Source organism: Dermacentor albipictus, chromosome 2, assembly GCF_038994185.2.
Source record: "Dermacentor albipictus isolate Rhodes 1998 colony chromosome 2, USDA_Dalb.pri_finalv2, whole genome shotgun sequence".
Taxonomy (NCBI): domain Eukaryota; kingdom Metazoa; phylum Arthropoda; class Arachnida; order Ixodida; family Ixodidae; genus Dermacentor; species Dermacentor albipictus.
Genome location: NC_091822.1, coordinates 12,025,838 through 12,045,010, shown reverse-complemented (window position 1 = coordinate 12,045,010; position 19,173 = coordinate 12,025,838). Strand labels below are relative to the sequence as shown.

Genomic DNA, 19,173 nt, shown 5'->3' with positions numbered 1-19,173 from the left:
TTGGAGTGTCTTATATAATGCGCAACACGTTACATAAGCTTTGTATGACTTTGAGATTGAAGCACGGTTTACTATGGTTTTACACCAGGACACACCAGGGTATGCATTCTCGTGCAATTCTGTTCCCGATTTAACGCCAGAGAAAAATTACTTTATTTTTACAACAGAAATAACAACCGTGCATGTACTTATATAAAAATAATCATCAAGCATTTATGGAAATCAATTTTTTTGTATTGTGAGAAAGTGTTGCGCTGTTTACAGGAATGCTACAATTTTCGTCTGCTACGATGCCTGCTCGCTGCAAACGCGAGACTTTTCTCGCAGACGACAGGCACTTGCGAACTCTCTCACTCTTTCGAAAGGCTGCGTCGGCTGTCACGATGAAGAATGTCTTCAAGTACTTTTAAGCACATCTGATGCACTGCTAGCAGGGATGCTTGAGGCCTCCTACGAGTGTGCTTCATTTTATTTTATGTTGACGTACCACTTTCGAAGCGTTACGCCGTGGCTTTGCACTTAAGGCCCAACCACACGCGGTGAATCGTGCGCGCCTGGCTGCGCGTCACGCGTCTGCGAGGCGGTACGCGCCTGTCCTACGCGTCTAGAGAGGGCAGAGGCGTAGGAAACGCGCGCGTCAAGGAGGTCTTGATCTTGGGCGTCATTTTGAGCGTACGCGACGGAAGTGGCAGCTTGTGCACCGACGTCACGTGGGCCGCATGTACACTTCCGGCGGTTCGGAAAGGTTGTTGAAGTTTCAGAATCGTGCGGAGGCGCCGGGAGTCGCTGCTGGTTTCGTGTCGATCGAGCACAGAGGCTATGGAGGCGATCAACAACGAAGCGCTGATCGCCTGCGTTGAGGTTCGATCTGCGCTTTGGTAGCAGGCGAAACACAAGCGCCACTAGAACAAGCACTTGACGAGGTGGTCGTGGATCGTCATGCCCAACGCAGCCGAACAGGTGAGTGCTCGGAATTTTATACGGGCGTCATAGCGGAGCAGTTTCAATCGCGATCGAGCCCGATCGGGGTCCGATTTTGTGATCACGATTGCCTGTACCGCGCAATCTGCGTAGAACCGATCGTGATCGAGAAATTTGATCGTGCTCGATCGCCATCGAAAGCCTAGCTGTGTGGCACTGGTATAAGCTGCCTCTCTGATCAGCCGACTTGCAGATGTCGAAAACGCGTTTCATCTGTGCAGATGACGTTATCACAGCGCTGCAGAAGTGATGGAAGTCCCTGGGGAATAAATTCCGGCGCCTGGGAAGACGTTTCAGAAAGAAAAGAGCCGCACCGTGCCAGTCGACGTTCACGACGACGTCATCTGGCTGTTTTTCGACCAGATGATGTTTCTGCGCTACACAATGGAGTGTAGACCGTAAGTGATCTTGAAGTTTCCATCTTAGCCGGCGTGTTAAAAATGAAACACGGGATTTTAGTGCATTCCCTTTACCACGTTGACCGGCGATGCCGTATGTTTGTATTATAGCTGGAAATGCACCGCACTTATGGGAATCGACTCAAAATTGTGCTTACACAAGCAAGTCGAAGCACAGTATGCATTATATTCAAGTTTGTCTAATTGGTGATAAAATATTTGTGCTGCATCGCCGCTCCGATTATCGCATATTTCGTTAAATGTGATCCGGTAAGGGGACATACAAGCAGTACAAGAATAGCTTTGTATATTTATTTATTTAAGTACCCTCAAAGCCAGTTTGGCTTTGCAGTGGGGAGCAGAGAAAGCAGAAATACAGGAAAGCATAACACAGAAGTACAGAGAATATCACATAAAAATTAGCAGGATGAATAAAAAGAAAAGGGCTTGCATGATGCACACACAAAAACAAAACACAAATCATGCAAGTCGTTTTTTTTAATTCTGTGCACTGATCCTAGAAGGCAGCGTGCAAGTCAACGGCCAGTATTTAACTGAGTATTGAATGTTGCTATATTCACGTGTACCTTGGGCACTTCAATTCACAGTTTTAATTTTGCATTTTGTTGCTTGCCAGCAGTGTGCAAATTGGTGCTTCATCACAGACTCTCAAATATTACCTAGCTTGCTTAGGGATTCATTCAGTGTCATCATGCTGTAGGAATAAATGCGCCATAGTAGTGACGACATTGTCAGCTGTGTAATTGATAATTCTTTTTGTGTCTGCTCAGCAGTGTCCTTACCTAATTATCAGCCTGCGGTTATTCTGCAGATCCCAGGTGCTGTGGTTACTGGTTTAAGCGAAGCTTTCACGATGTTTGTGGAAAACGCTGTTCCTGCTTAGCAAAATTTCCAAGGAAGGACTAGATGATCCAGTTTAACACATTCGCACTGTGCAAAAAAATGATTATTGAAATTTGACATGCCAAAACCACAATCTAGTTACATTATTTTAATTGGTATTTGCATTACGTCCAGTACTGGTCACTCGTGCAACACAGTAGCCAGTAGTCAGCTGGGATGACAATGGTTCAACGACTACATTAATATCAGTATGAGGTGAGCTACTTGGCAAGACAGTAGGAGCAGTGGTAGGAAAGTCCAGAGAAGAGGCAAAAAAACCTTCCAAATATCATGCACTGTTTTGAGTAGCAGTAATCACTAGGCTTTAGGCATGCAGATATCGTAAGAACTGCTTAAATGCATCACAAGCAAAAACAGAAAAAGATACAAAAGCTACACTTACGCGCATGCAGAAACTGTTCATTCTGGTTGTGTAGGCAAGCCACTTTTCTCCCTACAAAATTCATTCAGAGCTTCAGTGTACTCTAATAAAATCACACACTAAAGCAAATGTGAACGGATTTGAGCCTTCATATATTTTTGCATCCAGACTGGCACATTATTTACACATTGACAGTATGTGCAAACCTTATTACGCTCACATGCAGGATGTCGGCCAGCCTTCCACCAGTGCCCCCATCGAGTGAGGAGGGAAGTGCTGCAGACATCTTAACAAAAAATGTGCCAGTTTTCCGATCTGGCAACACTTGAAGTGCCATCACCGTCAAGTGAAGAGTCACAAGCGCCAGCATCGACTCTGTCTTCGGCGTCGCATGAGTCTGTGGAGTCTCAGGACATTTTGGAATCTCTTGAATCACCAATGTTTCAAGAAGTTCTGGTTCCTGCGGATTCTGAGGCACACCACAGCAGTCCGCAGTCAAAAGCATCGCTGGCTTCAGCAGGCAGTCGTGGGCTGGATACGTTAGGAAGCATTGCTTCTGAAGCACAGTCAAGGGGGAGGAAAAGGAAAAAGAAAAATTAGAGTCAGTTAATATTGGAGGAATTAGGCAATGTTTCAAGTGCAATCAAAAGATGCAAACCACAGGACGACCTGGAACTTTTGCCGTCTCTCTGCTCAAACACATTAGAGAGGTCAGTGAGGATACGCATCTCGACTTGAAAATTAAATTGATGCAAGTAGGAGAGTAATTCAAAGATTAATGTTTTTAATGTATACTTTTTGCATAATAAAGCCAAGAGACAACGAAACAAAAGGAATTCATTGATGAACTTAATGGTGAACGAAATGGAAAACGAAACGATGAACGAAATGGAAAAATAAGGAGTAAAATGAAAGTATATGTAAAGGTAGCTTCCCACTAATGGGAGACGAACCCACAACCTTTGAATTATGCTTGCATTGCTTTACCAGTAGAGCTGCAGCAATGGCTATCCCTCTGCAAGCTTTCTTGGGCCTGTATGTGCATGTACTAGATCTCACCCTGGTAGTGTTAGCCAGTGCTACTCGTGCAAGAACACTCCACGAGCCTGATCTAGTACACATAAACATTCTATGAAATTGATGGTGGAACAGCCTCCAGCTCAATTGGTTTTGGTTTTATCTCCCACCAGTGGCAAGTTATATTTTCTCCACTTTCATTTCCCTTCTCCTTGTGATGTTGACATTACAAATAAAATGACAGCCATTTTCCTTTATGCTTTATATACGTTTCCTTGTCTGTTGTTGTCATGTCAAAGCCCCTCAGCTCTTCTTTTTTGTTCATTTTACATTGTGTTGTATCCATATTTTTGTGCAGTATTCAAGAATTTCATAGAGCTGATATCTGTGGGCCTGGTTGGCTGGCCATCGCTGCTGTAGAGGTGTGTGAACATGTTTTAGCAACCCACCTACGATAAAGCAGCACTGACTTGCAACTAAAGGTTTGTTGTTGCAAGACAGATGTTTATCGCTTTCATCTGTCTTTACTCATTCAGCCTGTCTTGCAGCAATGAACCTTTTTGAGTTCACCACTTGTGCATGTAGAGTTTGTGCATGCATGTAGAGATGCCTGTACATGCCCGTAAATAAAAAGAAATGTAATGAACCTTCAACCAGACCCCACTGAAAAGTTCGGCTATATGCTGCAAGTTGCAAAGCCTGTCGGGGCATTCTAGCAGCGCAAGCATTTTTGAAATTCTTTTATTATTATTAGAAGAGGTAGCAGAAAGGGAAAAGTCTTGCCACCACATAGCCAGGAGGCGAGGTTCACTGCCAACACAGACCTCTACCTCTCCCACAACTATCATCCACAAGCCACATACCTTGCATTTTTTTTCTTTGTGTTCCGTGGCTCAGTTCCAGAGTTGCTTTTGCATGTTCTGCATTGGATGTTTGGCCAAAGTCTTTGTACGTAATCAGTGACATTGAAGGCAGTGTGTAAATTAGACATTTATACGTATGACCCTGCTTCTCTGACAGGAAGCAGGGCTACCTGACGGGAGCCGGGAACAGCATGTGAGCTTTAAAAAATTTCTTAAGCTGAAAAAAATTTAAGAAATTTCTGGGGCTGTCGTGCTGTTCTGCAGTTGTTTAATACATTGCAGGCACGATCGCCACTATATGACTTACATACCACTGCAGAGTGTAGCTGCCTCAATCCCCACACAGTAAGTCAAGGCAACGTCTTTTATGTCTTACCGGGATGCCAAGTAGCTTGAATGCAAGTTGAAAAAAAAATTAGTACGCATGTCTCAATCGTTTGAATACTAATTATGACATGATTTTTCTTGACAATGATTTACATGGCTGTGGGGGCCCTTTTCGGGTGACATACGATCAAAATTCATTTGTGTAGGTTAGCTACCACCTTTGTTTATTACTACATGTGCAAGCATACCTCAGTACATGTTTTACAGGTTGCGGAAGGTCAAAAGCACTGAGGTAGCTTTTGTGCGATGCCACTCGATGCCAGTTTTTTTTTTAGAGTCAGCCGTAACTGTTACACTGGTGATGCAGTAAGTGGAAACTTTCAGTCTCTGTGATCATGCGATCATTTTTTTCTTGTATTTCTTTTCACGCGCATTGTCAGTACCATCATTACTATTTCTTGTTTTGTATCAGCATATTGTGTCCCATTTTTTATTTGTTTATGAGTTATTAAATAGTTGGTTGTGTATAATTCTGTATTCTGTGGAAAGAGAGAAATAAAGATGATTATTAATATAGTATTACTATTATGTATTAGTATTTCTTATGCACGCTCATTGTCAGTCGTTTCCTTCTTTCTTTTGTTTTGCTTCAATGTTTTGTGACTCCTTCCCGATTTGGCTTCCAAAAGGCGGCGGGCAGTAATATGTAAATAAAATAAAATAAATGATACATTAAATGACAAAGGAACGGTGTTCTGTATTCCTCCAATTGCACATTATTACTCTAGGGGCAACTGTCCTTTACCAACCTCAGTGCTACAGCAAGTCGTTCTCCAGGGTCCAGAGTTTTCTCGAATGTGGTGCTGCCGTGTGAGGTCCTCTGCTAAAAAGCTCAAGAGCTTGTCCAAGAGCTGCGGCGCCTTGCGAAAGAACTTGTAGAAAAATACGTGGTCATCCTGACGCATCCGTTGCATCTGTACAAAATGGTGCATTATTGCCTGACAAGACCATGCCCTGCCCACATACACGCGCAGGTATCAGGAGCTGTACACTTTTCACTGACACACACGTATAGCCACTAGCCATCATTAATTTTACCCCCTGATTTGTTTATATGCTTGAATACAAACAGTGGTTCGACAAAACAGGAGAGCCAGTCAACGGTATATTAAAATCGTGCGGCCACTGCCAAGAAACCTCCGAAATTAGTCGCACAGAATTTTAACCTGCCCCCCAGGTCACAATTGGATTACATTACACTTCATATTCTACAGTCACACTTCTGAGAGACAGAAAATATAGGAAATCGTATCTCGTCCACAAGCCTCATATAAGACAACCAAAACGTGTAAAAAGGTGTTCTTGAATCTATGTGCTATACTAATGGCACAAATATAACTAGCAGTCCTTAGCTTTTTGCAGGGGTGTGCTAATACCGAAAAGTAGATTTAGATTCGAATGAAATGAAGAAAAAATAATCTGGATATCAAATAAAATATCGAATAGCAGAAAATGTATTGCAAAACATAATCCTTACAAATTTTGTGCAAGAAAAGAGGGTGCTACACAAGCTCTGTGTAAACAGTATGGTCTACTGTTAATAATGAAGGGAGCTCCCCAATGGACCACAGATATCCAGTGGATATCCGATTTAGATCCGAACGTCCACGTCCGGAAAACAATATCCGTGGTACGAACAGGGGACCTAGTTCTTGGGACGTAACATAATGTCCGCATACTTTGATACGGTGGACGTCCAGAGGATGTTTGTTTATGGATTGACCAGCGGTGTACGTCCCCCGGATGTCCGCCTAGGAATGCCTTGCAACGTCCATTGATTTATGCCCTGGACATAAGCATGCACAGATGCGAAGCTACAGGCGATGGTTACGATGATTTAATTCAATATTTATATCTCCCAAATCGAGCTATATATATTATATATACCGCCGCCATAATATTAATCTCCTAGGTAGAACACTCGGGAAAAGACGAAATTCGCTGATTCACTAATTTTTTATTTAAGAACCCGGACTTTGAACACGGGCTAAAGAAAATGTGACCTAGCACTTGCGTGCGGATTTTTACCTTTATGTGCGGCCTCGCGCACCGTCCACAGTGTGGAGTACAAGGGCATCATTCTATAAAAAATAGTATGCTATAGTCCACGCGTTTATTCTGTTCTGTTCTGAGCAAATGAATGTTTGTATTGTTAACAAAACCGATGTTCCTGTTCTATTCACCAAGCCGTACCGTCGTACTAGAACTGTTTTTCATTCTATTTCAACAACATGAATTATGCGCATTTGTATTCTGCTCAAACTACTAAAATTTTTTGAAGGTATTTTGAATATTTAATAGGCTTTGTGGCATTTCGGTTTCAGTAGTTTACGTTACTCTTTTGTAATATGCACCTTCAATCGTCATAGTCATCAATGTGTGTGAAAAGCGACGAACGTGCCCCATGCGTGCCCCGTCACTAAACGTGCGCGCCGATTCGCTGGCTTCTGCGGGTGCCGTGGCGCGTTTTATATTATTGAATGCAGGTGCCTTTCTCGAGCGCCTTTCAACTGACGCACTGCGACCTTGCACTTTGGAAACGCGGTGAGAGATCTTTTGTTCCGTGCATGTGATCCGAGGGCCAGTTTTTGCGCGGGTTGTACCGACTCTCTTCACAAAGTGCGGTTAGGGCTATTGTTAGTAGGCCTATTGCGTACAAGTGAAACTGCTTTGTTCTCGCTTCCTACGCACTGAATGTCGCGACCACCCGACAGGCGTGCTTGCGAGAAGGCAAGCAGGGAGACAAGGAAAGTTATTAATGTTTTTGCGAAAGAAGGAGTTCAGGGGGGTTGTGAAAGTAGCCGGCATGACTCGGAGCAAATGGCATTTGTTCAACCTCTCGAAGCACCACGTGACAGCGGTGGGAACAGCTTAGAAAATTTAAATCGCTCAATCGCGGGATTTGAAGAGCATTGTTACGAAGACTTCACGTCCGTAGACGCAGATGACAGGGAACAGTGGGCAGAAGTCAATTTTGAGTCTTGTAGTAGTGAAAGTGATAGTGAAGAGCGCACAAGCGTACATGACGGACTGCAGGATTCCTTGCGTGAATGGGCAAACGAATATGGTATCAAAAGAAGGGCGTTAACAGCTTTGCTGAAGACGTTAAGGACACAGGGGGGACTTCATCAGTTACCGGAGGATGGTCGTACACTTATGCAGACCCCTCGAAAAAACCTGGATGAATTTCCCATTTGTGCTTTGGCGCCAGGAAAGTATTGTCATTTCGGAGTTGCTGTGGGTCTTCAGCGTTCATTGTCTCATGTAGAAAAGCTGCCAGCTGTAATTCCACTCTCATTTAATGTAGATGGCCTCCCCTTGTCAAAGAGCTCCAAAATGCAACTGTGGCCCATACAGTGCTTACCCCGTGGTTGCGGCAATGTGCCCCCATTTGTTGTGGGTGCGTTTGCTGGACAGTCTAAGCCATCCTCGTCTAATGATTTCCTGAGGCCTTTTGTTCGAGAGCTGCAAACTTTGCTTGTGCAAGGTGTGAATATCAATGGCGACACTGTTCAGGTGACAGTTGCCTCGGTCATCTGTGATGCTCCAGCGCGAGCTTTCGTTACTATGACAAAAGGCCATGGAGGGTACAGTGGTTGCGCAAAGTGTACAGTCGAGGGATCTTGCATCAATGGAAAAGTAGTATTTTGCGACATGGACTGTCCGTTACGAACGGATGAGAGTTTCAGGGAGCAGCATGATGTTGAACATCACAAGGGAGAATCTGGCCTGTTGGACCTGCCCATTGACATTGTAAATGACCTCCCACTTGATTACATGCATCTTGCATTACTGGGTGTCATGCGGAAATTGCTCCAGTTGTGGATTTCTGGACCACTGCGGGTTCGTTTGGGACCTCTGGATAGGCACACATTCAATGAGAAGAGCAAGCTGCTAAATCCTCACATCCCTAGTGAATTTCCCCGTAGGCCACGCGGACTCGATGAGCTCGACCGCTGGAAGGCGGTTGAGTTCCGACTTTTTGTATTCTACACAGGCCCGTTGCTTCTCAAGTTCTGCCTTCGAGATGATCTATACCAGCACTTTTTGCTGCTCCATGCGTCGTTATCTATACTTGCAAACAAGGAGCTGTGTCGTGAGCATGCTGGTTATGCCGATGAGCTCTTGAGATGCTTTGTTTCACATTTCCGCGAATTGTATGGTGACGAGCATGTTTCTTTCAACGTGCACAGCCTCATACATCTTGCTTCTGATGTTAAAATACATGGAGAGCTAGACTCCTTCAGTGCCTTCCCATTTGAGAACAACATGCAGGTGCTCAAGAGGCAGTTGCGCAAGCATGGAAAACCCTTGGAGCAGCTGCGCAACAGGATGGTAGAGAGCCAGTCTTGGACACGCAGACAGACATGGGATGAAATTCCTGTACATTTTAGCCGTCCTCACAGTCGAGGAGAACTGCTGCCGGAATGCTGCCCTCCTGAATATGAAAGGCTGTCATGGGATGCTTATACAATTGCATTGTCTAAAAGAGACAACTGCTTTTCACAGGATGGCCATGTTGTTCTGGCAAAAAACATAGCCTATATCAGAGGGTCTAAGCAGCCATGCATAATTGGCCAAGAGTTTCTCATCAAGGAAGATTTCTATTCTTTACCCTTTGAGTCTTCCAGAATGGGCATTTATGTTGTATCAGGGCTATCGGGCCTGAAGCCTTGGTCCCTGCACAACCTCCAAAAAATGGTGAAGCTGCCACTGAATGGAAAGTTTCTGGTTATTCCAGAGCTTCACACAATTTAAAGGCCTAGATTTAGCTAGCATTCGCAGAAACTTCAAATAATATCTGCAAATTTATAGAGGTTGGTGTAGTGCAGTTTAATAATCCTGAAGTTTTTGCAGCCCTTAGTGGCTTACCTTAAGTAACGTTTAGTTATTTGTGAAACATGCAGTGAAAAGGAGGGTAACAGTGAGCAATGAAAGAAATAAGCCTCAAATAATCCTGTAATTAACCCGTGCACACTCACTGTAGGGCAGTTCACCGCACAGTCCTATTCTGCTCAACCATATTTCCACAGGTTAGTATTGGCAGAATGCTGCCATGTTATACCTTTATTTTCAAGGTTATTTATTGGCTGTTCATGACAAATGCCTGTCATATGTGGTTTGTGGTCTTGAGCCTGGTGGCTGATTAATGCTTGGCGCAGATAGCTGGTCTATAAGAGTAGCAAAATGAGTGCCAAGGGTAGGACACTTCGACAAAGTAGTAGGATGCCACTAGAAAATTCGCAGGCATAGGATGGAGAGCCAGATCATGTTGGGGAAGGATAATCGGATTTCGTTGGGAATGGCCTTTGACTGGCACTAAGATTAAATGGCTTGGTGACACATACCGCTCCCATCACAACTTGCTGCTGGGATAGTTGGTCCATAGGTGCAACGATCCATAATGTGGCTTATTACAGCCGACATTCAAACTAGCCAAAGGGCTTGAAATACTTGAACTTTAGTAAAACGGCTGTCCTTGGCTGCAGCCAACATTTAAAGAAGACATGTCATTATGGTGAAGGCAAGTCCCTTGGGAAAATGCTTTTTCACTGGTTCCAGGCAGAGGCTTCCCTTGTTTCGCCACCACTGAATACTTCTGACGCTTCATTTTTCAGATGGCTTATGTGATCGCTGAGTTCGTTGAGGACAAACAGGTGGAGGTGGTGCCAGTGACCTGGGTGGAGGGTGACAAGTGTGCGTGGCCCGACAACCTCAAAGGCAACAGAGTGACATCCTTAGTAAAGAAATCTGTACCATCAGACACCTTCTGGAAGTGCTACAGCGTAGCAGTGAAAGGGGTATTTGGTATGTATCGTGTACATAAAAGCCTTTTTTGTTCTATACAAATCAGTTGAATGTTGAATTTTTGTTTTAGCAACATATGAACAAGCAAGGGCCAAACTTAATGACAGCCAGTATACATCAGACCTGGGCACAGGATCGGAAATGTCTCAAGGAAAAATGACAAGGAGGCCACCAGCTCAGTGGTCTGACTCGGATGAGCCTGACACACCACCGCCACCCAAGAAGCCCAAGCAAAGCTCCAGCAAGCAAATTCCAGCTCCACCAAGCAACTTCCCACTAGGTGAATTCAAAATACTTGTTTCTACTACTTATGGTATCCTGACACTTAGCAGTTAAAAAGTAAATTTAATATATTTTGCTTACTGGTGAGTTATTATTTCCCAGGCCTCTCTTCTGCTTCTGCAGTGCAGCAAGACAGCTGTGAAGAGTCTGAAGGTATGTGACTGGCATTTTATAGATAGTGCCTCAATGGTAATACAGTGCAAATCTATTTTAGCTTGAGCTTCCTAATCCACAAAGAATAAAGTGCTTCCCCATTGTGTAATATAAGCCATTAATTGAATTGTTCTTGTCACCTGTGAGGGCTTCGACATACGGGCTGACAAATCAAGGAATGGTCATACGTTTCCTTGTTGATTTTGGTTTGTGTTTCATTTTGCATGGCCACCTAACGTCTACTTTTGGCATAAATTCAATCCTAAGCACTTGTGACAGCAGTGTATTATTTCATTTCTAGGTTCACCCGCATTAAAGAATGTACACTTGTGGCTACTGTTTGCTCATAAACAGACTTGCAAGTCATTGTACATGACACATCTATATAGCAATGTAAAGCAAGCGTTCCGGCCAGTTATTTCCTGTTTGAATTTCAGTTTATGCTGTTAGGGTGTTAAACTTCTGTTCAAGTGAGAAGTAGGCTCTTGGCAGCTATGTTGATAAACCAGCATGATTTAGTTTTGAATTGGATAATGGGTCATGTCATATAGTTAGCTGACTTGCTTCATTATTTATTATGTACATTGAATGTTTTAATGCTAAAGCTTGAGGTTACCTTCTTACAATTCATTTGCAAACTGTCTTGATGTATTAGAGGAGCGATTTGCATAGCTATGCGCAGGTGTGAAATTACACCTTTAGAATGTAAAAAAGAAACTGTTCTGGGCATGAGGTTGCAGGCTCAATTTTGAGCTGCAATATGATTTGGAGCGGGATGCATAAACACATGCATTGCGCATTGGGTGCACATTACAGGACCCTAGGTGGCCCAAGTTCGGAAAACATACTTCAGTGCCTTTGATAGATGGTATGTAGCTTTGGGACATAAAACACCATGAAAAGAAAGAAATGAGTTTATAAAATTGAAATGTCTATGGTGTGTTGCAAGCAAATTGTGAACTCACTAAAACTTTACATCATGCCTGTAAAGTGAGCACAGAGAATGCAAGTCAATGCACTGATGAGTTGGTATGCCAACCTATGATATTGAACATGTAAACAAAGTGCAGACTGCAACTGCAATCATTTGCTTAGCACTCTTGCATTTTGGAGCATCCTATGGAATGTCTACCATATATGTGTATCAATAACATGACATATGTTCACTATAGCTATGCATTCACAGGTTCACTGCAATCACTCTCTGCAGATGTGAATGACATGCCGCAAGGTGGTGCAGGTGGCCCTAGTTCACACAGTGCAGATGGCTCCAGATCACACACTGCAGGTGGCTCTAGCTCACACAGTGAGTTTTGATAAATCTTGCTTTTACTTTTTTTTCAGTGAAGGGCTATAATTTTTAATGTGGCAGTTCTGTCATATGTTTAACTTCATGTGTATGTAAGCCAAAAAAGTTTCTAAGACCTGGAGATGAGCAGTTCTGGTAGAATGTTAAATGGGCTGGGGTCCCACAATGTGACAGCCTTTGATATTAGTGCAAAGTACAAGCATGCATTAAATGCTCACTATTCTTTACTGTGCAGGTGACCAACGGACTTGTGTACCCTCAGGTTCCCCTGACGAACTTTCAAACAATAGTAAGCTTTCATTGTACTATAATACTTCGCTACAAAATTTTTATATTTGCTATTCTCACCATTAGTGGGAACTTGCTTATTTCAGTTGCTGCAAGACGGATGACAGAAGGCAGCACTAACGATATTGAAGACACCATCAAGTCGTGGCTAAGGCATGCTCCAGAAAGGGCCGGCAGCCATAAGAAGCCAAGCGCTGAGGTCTGCCTGCCTCAAGGTATGCTTTTACCCCACCGATTTTCAGCAGCTTGAGAGGCGGTGCCGCATGTTGATTTCTTTAATCGCAGAATGTACCCTTTACTATCCGAATACTCACTTGATAACATTCCTTAGAGAAGAGCGAGTTGTAAGCGTGACTCAAAAATGTTGGTTGACTTCCGGCTAACTTTCGAAGAACATGCTTCAAGCATCGTTAATGCATTCTACAGCAAGTTAGGCCTTATATCAAAGACGACCGTACTTATATAATGATCGCACTTTTTTGTCAAAAAAATTTATGCAAATTCAGGGGTGCAATTCAGGTTAAATTTCCCACGAAAAGAATTCTTTTTTTCATCCCGCATTTGCTGCGGGATGACAAGCAGGCAGCTGCTGCTGTCAGTTCGGGACACCAAAACAAAAATGGTGGCCGGCGGAGGAAGCTGAACGGGATTATTTTTCTTCTTGTGAGTACATTAACGTGCATTGAAACAGTTTCTTCCGTATCAGTAATGAATAATATCGTTAATATTGGCAAGTTTGCGACAGTAGCGTAGCCATGTCCAATTTGAGAGGACAGAAAAAGAGAGGGGCACGCTTAGCTGCCAGTGACATAGAAACACATGGCGGGCACGCGTTGGAAACTGCAGCATTTGTCTTCACTGCTATCCTAATACGGCACGTTTCTGCTAAGGGTGGGCGAATATCTTAGCTGCGTTACGAGCGTCGGTGTATTAATAGGGTACACTTCTAACGTATCAGTGCAAACGTGACCACTATTGTTGCTACTCGCGATTTGTTGCGTGCCTACGAGTGCATACGAGAAGAATCGAAAGGCGCCGTTTGTGTTGTTGTTGACCAAAACCATTATGAAGCCTACAAATAATAAAGCCGAGACAAGTTTGGTTGTAGCTTTTTTTTTTCAAGGAAGTGTGGAAAGTGATGAAAGGAATGAAATGAGGCATCTGTTAAGAAAGAGAAAGTTGGGTGTGTGCAGATCACTTGGTATGTCTTCAAGAGTTGTTCACATAGCATTCGACAGATGGTAAGCGCGATCATCGTTAGCTAGACTTGGCACACAACATATCGCTGTGACAAGTTCAGGGTGTGATCATTACACGGGAAAGAAAAAAATCAAATTTTGACAACAAAATTCAGGGGTGCGATCATTATGCGAGTAAATAGAGTAAAGAGTTTACGAATGTGAGCTGTGTTATTCTCTCGTATTCTTTGTTTGTCCGCTCGAAGCTAAAGTTTAGTTCTGTTGTATGGAACTGTATTAATTTGACTGACTAATGTTGCAAAAATTGTATGTGTTCAGTGATGTTTCATTTGTGTCCTGTACAATCCATTTCTTGGACGCCGTGTATCTTATGCCTACGAGTGTGTACTGTGCATGTATAATATTAGACCCCTACAAATAAGGCGGAGATACCGTGATTACTTCACAAACACTTCTCCTGTCCGCAGTTACTGTGAGCTGTAACGTTATGCATGCCTCGCCCTAAATTGCTTAATCCTAGCATTTTATATGTGAATTCCTCTTGCACCTCTAACGCTATAACAATCTCTTGTAACACAACAAAGTACCTTGCATCGTGATCTTGATATATTAGCTCTACTATTTGCTCATTATCTGGCTCGTGTATTTGATTAATTCAATTTTTTGTTGCACTTTGTACCGCTGTTGTTTGAGATGTTTTATTTTTTGGTTTTGTGTTCTTTGTGTAACAGAAATGCAACAATATTAAGGCATAATAGCTGTTCTTGGGCACTTTTAGAAAAAAACTCAAAAAATGAAATAAGTAAATTAAATTACCACTTAGCAACATGAATTCACATCATAACAGTGGCCACAGTGGCTTTCCACTAGAAATGGACATGGGTTTCTCCAACTGAGTTGCATGGCTCAGTTGGAACTGTTTAATACTTAGCTCAAGCTTCTGCATTGTGATCAAAACTGATGTTTTAAAGCAGCCTAAATGTAGGCCAGTATGACTACACTGCTAGTAGTTAACTGGTTTTCTGAATGAAAAATTTACTGTTGTCTGTACTTCATTTATGTATGTGTACATAGTTCAGTCTCTGCTTTTAGAGGAGCCTTCCATGAATGTAGCTGACATAAAAGACAGCTCTAGTTCAGCATGCATCAGCTGTGACTTTAGGTTAGAAGTGATAAATGGTGTATTAAAGTCAAGCCTGTGCATTTTTTGCATTAAGAATGAAAAGAAAAAGACCTAATAGTTGCGTATTACCTAGGATCATGCTGCAGTCATACTCGTAGCACATAAGCCTAACTTGCTGTGTGGGTGGGACGAACACTCACAGCACTAACAGGTTTATCAAAAAGGGATTGGGAGAGGGATTATGTTGAACATACTTCTTAAATATGCCCTTGCCAACTGCTATCCCAAGTGTACATGAATACAGCAGCTTAGATGATGCACCACAGAGGTTTGGCATGCAGGTTTGATCTCTAAATATGGGTACCACTTCTGCTGTATAAACAGGAAGCTCTCCCATGAGTAACAATCTTCATAGCACAGGTGTACCTGAATGAAGTGAATGTAGGGACGTACACTAGATTAGAACAGAGTGGGAGACCAGTGCGATGCATTATAATGCTGTATGCATGCACGTTTCCTATGAGTGCCACTGCATTTTTGCATCTGATTTGACTGCAAAAGTGCGCTTTGAAAGCTAAAACCAGCTGTCTACAGCATGGCTGGCCCCTTCAGGTTGCCACTCATATGAGCAGGATGTTGATTTTGCAATGGCTTGATCATTATCCACAAAGCAGGCTTGTACTCGTTTGTTTCCCCAAACCTCACATTTTTTTATCATTCTGCTCTTTTACTTTCATGCAGAATAAGTGGAGGCCATTCCATTGTAAAGCACTGCAGCTATGACCTGAAGACTGCACAGGCATCAGAGGCTGCTTGGTTGTGGGCGTGTGCATCTGGTGGAACTTAGGGGATCTGCTGGGCTACGCCAAGGCATGTTTCGTGGACTAGAGGCAGCTACTCAGGGATTTTTTTTTTAACTTTGCACAGTGCAATTGCAGAATTTTTTTTCATGCATTGGAAGGATTCTGCCTGTCATCTGCATTGTCAAATCACTTGCAAAGTCATGCTCTTGCTAGGCTCCATCAATATGGTTTTGTGCAGAATTTGTGTGCAAGAACTTTTTATTGTTTTTGTTTTTTAATGTCATGGCAGTCTTCTGTATTGGTGAAATTGCTACCATTGCAAAGCCATGGTTTTCTGAAATGCTGTTATTCTGCTACTGTACAAAACTTGTGTGCGAAATACTTACATTAGACGCAAGATCTTTTTTACCTCAATATTTCAGAGTATTTCTGTTTGTTCTGTATGTGCATCTACATGTCCACCCATTGTTAGCATAAACACACCAGTGCATGGTTCGTGCACAATGCAGTGCACAAGCGGCAAAAACCACATGCATGTGTGAAACGCTAAGGCAGTGTATTCCGTGGGATCGTTGCCCAGATTTCTCTGCACAGAAGCGGTTGGCTTGCCAGGAATAAATTTGACTGTTTTGCAGTCTTGCTCATCTGCCTGAGACCTAGCTCGCAAGGAGGATCCTGAATCCTTTGCTTGTATCTGTAGGCCACCGTCGTAAGTGGCACATTCACTGTTGCATAAATGCCACGCTTACTGTAGCCCTGCTGTGAAGTGTCCACAATCTGTCATCTTTGCATGGCTGTGAGAATCCCAGCCATTTCCTGTTTCTGAGCGCAAGGAATGAAAAGACTGCGACGCATGCCTTAGTGGCAATTCAGAGGAACCCTCAAAAGACCAAATAAATATGTTAGCTTTTTTATCCTGCAATTGCAGCTTGGACTGACCCCGACATATACGGGCATCACTGAAGCATGCTGTGCATAAGTATAGCAAACAAGCTGCTCCTGTTGCATTATGCTAGTGTCGTGTTTTGCCGTGCTCTATCTGTGAAATGAACACATACTGGTCTATTGTGTGATAACGTCACTGTGGTGTACTATTGTGGAAACACATGCTGGTGTATTCATGCTACCAGTGGGCTAATCCTTGGACCTTACTGGAAATAGTAAAGACCAGCCACTCATTGCAAAAAATGCTGGACAGGCCTTTCCCTCTTGCCTTTTTGTGTGCTTGATGGTCTGAGAATCGCCTCCATTGCAAAGACATGCTTTTGTAAGATGCTATTATTTTTCCTTTGTCCAAAGCACTTTTTGTCACTGGATCTTGAGGGTTTTTCTAACCTCTGCCTTTATTCTGCATGTTGCTGCCTCTGCAAAGCTACCCCTTCGTGAGACCAATATTGTGCCTGTGTAAAATAACTTGTGAGAGCTTTTTACTTTATATATTTTTTATGTCATGGAAGATTCCTTTTATATTGCTGCTGCTGTAAAGCCATACTTGTGGGACTATTGTTGCGCATATGTATAGACTTTTGTGCAAGATACTTTTAGCAAGACCAACTTTTTTTTAATGTTTTGTCATCTGTGTCCTACACTATGAGCATCTTGCTTATAAAAGCAAGGATGCACTTTATTGAAGTGCTCTTAGTGTGTTTTAGTACAGAACTTTTGTGCAAGATACTTTTATGATATAGTTTGTATTATGGGAGGATTCTAGTCACTTTCGTGCATATGTAAGTTGCTTCCAGTGAAGTGTCATTGTTCTTTGTACAAAAGAACTTTTCTGTGAAGTCTGATGGGTACGTCTACAGTTTTACAAGGTAGAAGTGCTACCACAGTCTATATGCAAGTTTAACATCTAGTCATTGAGCCAATGAAACAGCCAGTTTGTTTTTGCATCATGTGCATTGCTGTTGTTGCAAAGATGCCATTATGTGCCTTTTTGCAAGAAAATGTGTGCATAGTCATTGTGCCAGATATTTCTTGTTCTCTTGTACTGTTTGTTTAGTTATATTTGTGATATCACAGTTCAGGTACCAATGCAGTCAGTTTATTCTAGTCTTTTTCCTTTATAAAGTGTATGTACATCACTGCATTAAGTTGACAATTAGAATTTTTCTGTGTTAAGGTCACTTCAAGAAGCATCTTTAGTTCTCTTCTGTGCCCCTGTACTGATCTTGTCAATGTCAACATATACTCCTGCTGGCATCTTTTGTGATTTTCAATTTATTGTGGGTCCTTATGGGCATTTCTTTAATGTGTTCAGGCACAGGTTATGTTTTGCTGTGCCAAGCACACAGGCATGTTCTTACAGTATGCTTTTTAAATAAAGATCCAATGTTTCTGCAGTTTATGCGCAAGTCTATGCCTCAGTTAGGCCATCCTAAAAAGCTGAGCAAGTTTTATTAAAAGGCTTATTACATCATTTGAATTCACATTCATGCAGCTTAATATCTACAACTTTGATGACTATTGCAGTTGATACATAATGCATATTCTGGCTTATTCTGTGCATTTGGAAACTGCACATATACATTTCTGATGCCTGTGTACCAATGGAACTTGCATTAAATATGTTGAATGTGCCAGTTTGCAACATGTGCTTCTGCCGTGGATGTTGTGTCCACGTACATTTTCACCTTTGCAACCTGCACCAGTAAGATGGTCCCAGTTCCTTTAGCGGCACTTAATTATTTGTGGATGCAATTTTCACAGTAAAGGAAGTGCAGCATATCCCTGTTACTGGTACATTGGTTCTTAGGTATAGCACAGCTTCTAAAGCATTGAAAAAGCCGCAGTACCAGCAAGGTGACACCCCAACAAAACCGAACAATGGATAAATCCCGGATTTATCATGGATGTCCTCTGTACATCTCGTGGACGTTTCTGTAATCAATATCCACATTTAAAATCCCACAAATGTCCCTGGGATGTCCATGTCCAGATTGTTTTATCCAGCGGACATTGTTCGGATATTTAGTTTTAAAAACGTCCATTTTTAAGGTCCGACGGGTGTCCGAATGTCCGATAAGGGCATACACGGGACGTCCGATTGAACGCCTTTTTTTTTGCACGGGACGGTCCCTCAGATATCCGCCGTATGTAATCTGGATTTGTGGGGATATCCGGTGGATGTCCAAACGTCCGGCGCTACACGTCCATCGGATGTACTGTGGATTATTAGTGGTCCATTGGGTCACTAGTATTGCAGATTGTCTGTTAAATAGAATCAAGCGCTTCTTCTCCTCTGAAGATGAACAGTTAATGACCGTATGTCGCACGG

At 42.7% G+C, this 19,173-nt stretch overlaps 1 protein-coding gene across 5 annotated transcripts; it reads left to right on the top strand.

Moving 5' to 3' along the window:
• Positions 1-7,280: 7,280 nt before the first annotated feature.
• Positions 7,281-18,477, top strand: LOC135908838 (uncharacterized). 5 transcript variants are annotated; one of them, XM_065440676.2, is made up of 8 exons: positions 7,303-7,475; positions 10,550-10,739; positions 10,810-11,019; positions 11,124-11,174; positions 12,361-12,480; positions 12,719-12,772; positions 12,858-12,986; positions 15,835-18,476. In XM_065440676.2, exons 2-8 carry the CDS (start codon positions 10,550-10,552, stop codon positions 15,837-15,839), a joined length of 759 nt encoding a protein of 252 aa, XP_065296748.1. In that variant the 5' UTR covers positions 7,303-7,475; the 3' UTR covers positions 15,840-18,476. The 5 variants fall into 5 exon arrangements, with proteins under 5 accessions (XP_065296753.1, XP_065296748.1, XP_065296752.1 ...); XM_065440679.2 differs by having other exon boundaries at positions 7,306-7,475; positions 12,385-12,480; XM_065440678.2 differs by lacking the exon at positions 7,303-7,475 and adding an exon at positions 7,491-9,964 and having other exon boundaries at positions 15,835-18,477.
• Positions 18,478-19,173: the final 696 nt, after the last annotated feature.

Coding starts and splice junctions, on each gene's coding strand:
- LOC135908838 (XM_065440678.2), top strand. CDS start 10,550: ATGGCTTATGTGATCGCTGAGTTCGTTGAGGACAAACAGGTGGAGGTG. Junction 11,175..12,360: donor CAGCTGTGAAGAGTCTGAAG/GTATGTGACTGG, acceptor ATGCATTCACAG/GTTCACTGCAATCACTCTCT. Junction 12,481..12,718: donor AGGTGGCTCTAGCTCACACA/GTGAGTTTTGAT, acceptor TTTACTGTGCAG/GTGACCAACGGACTTGTGTA.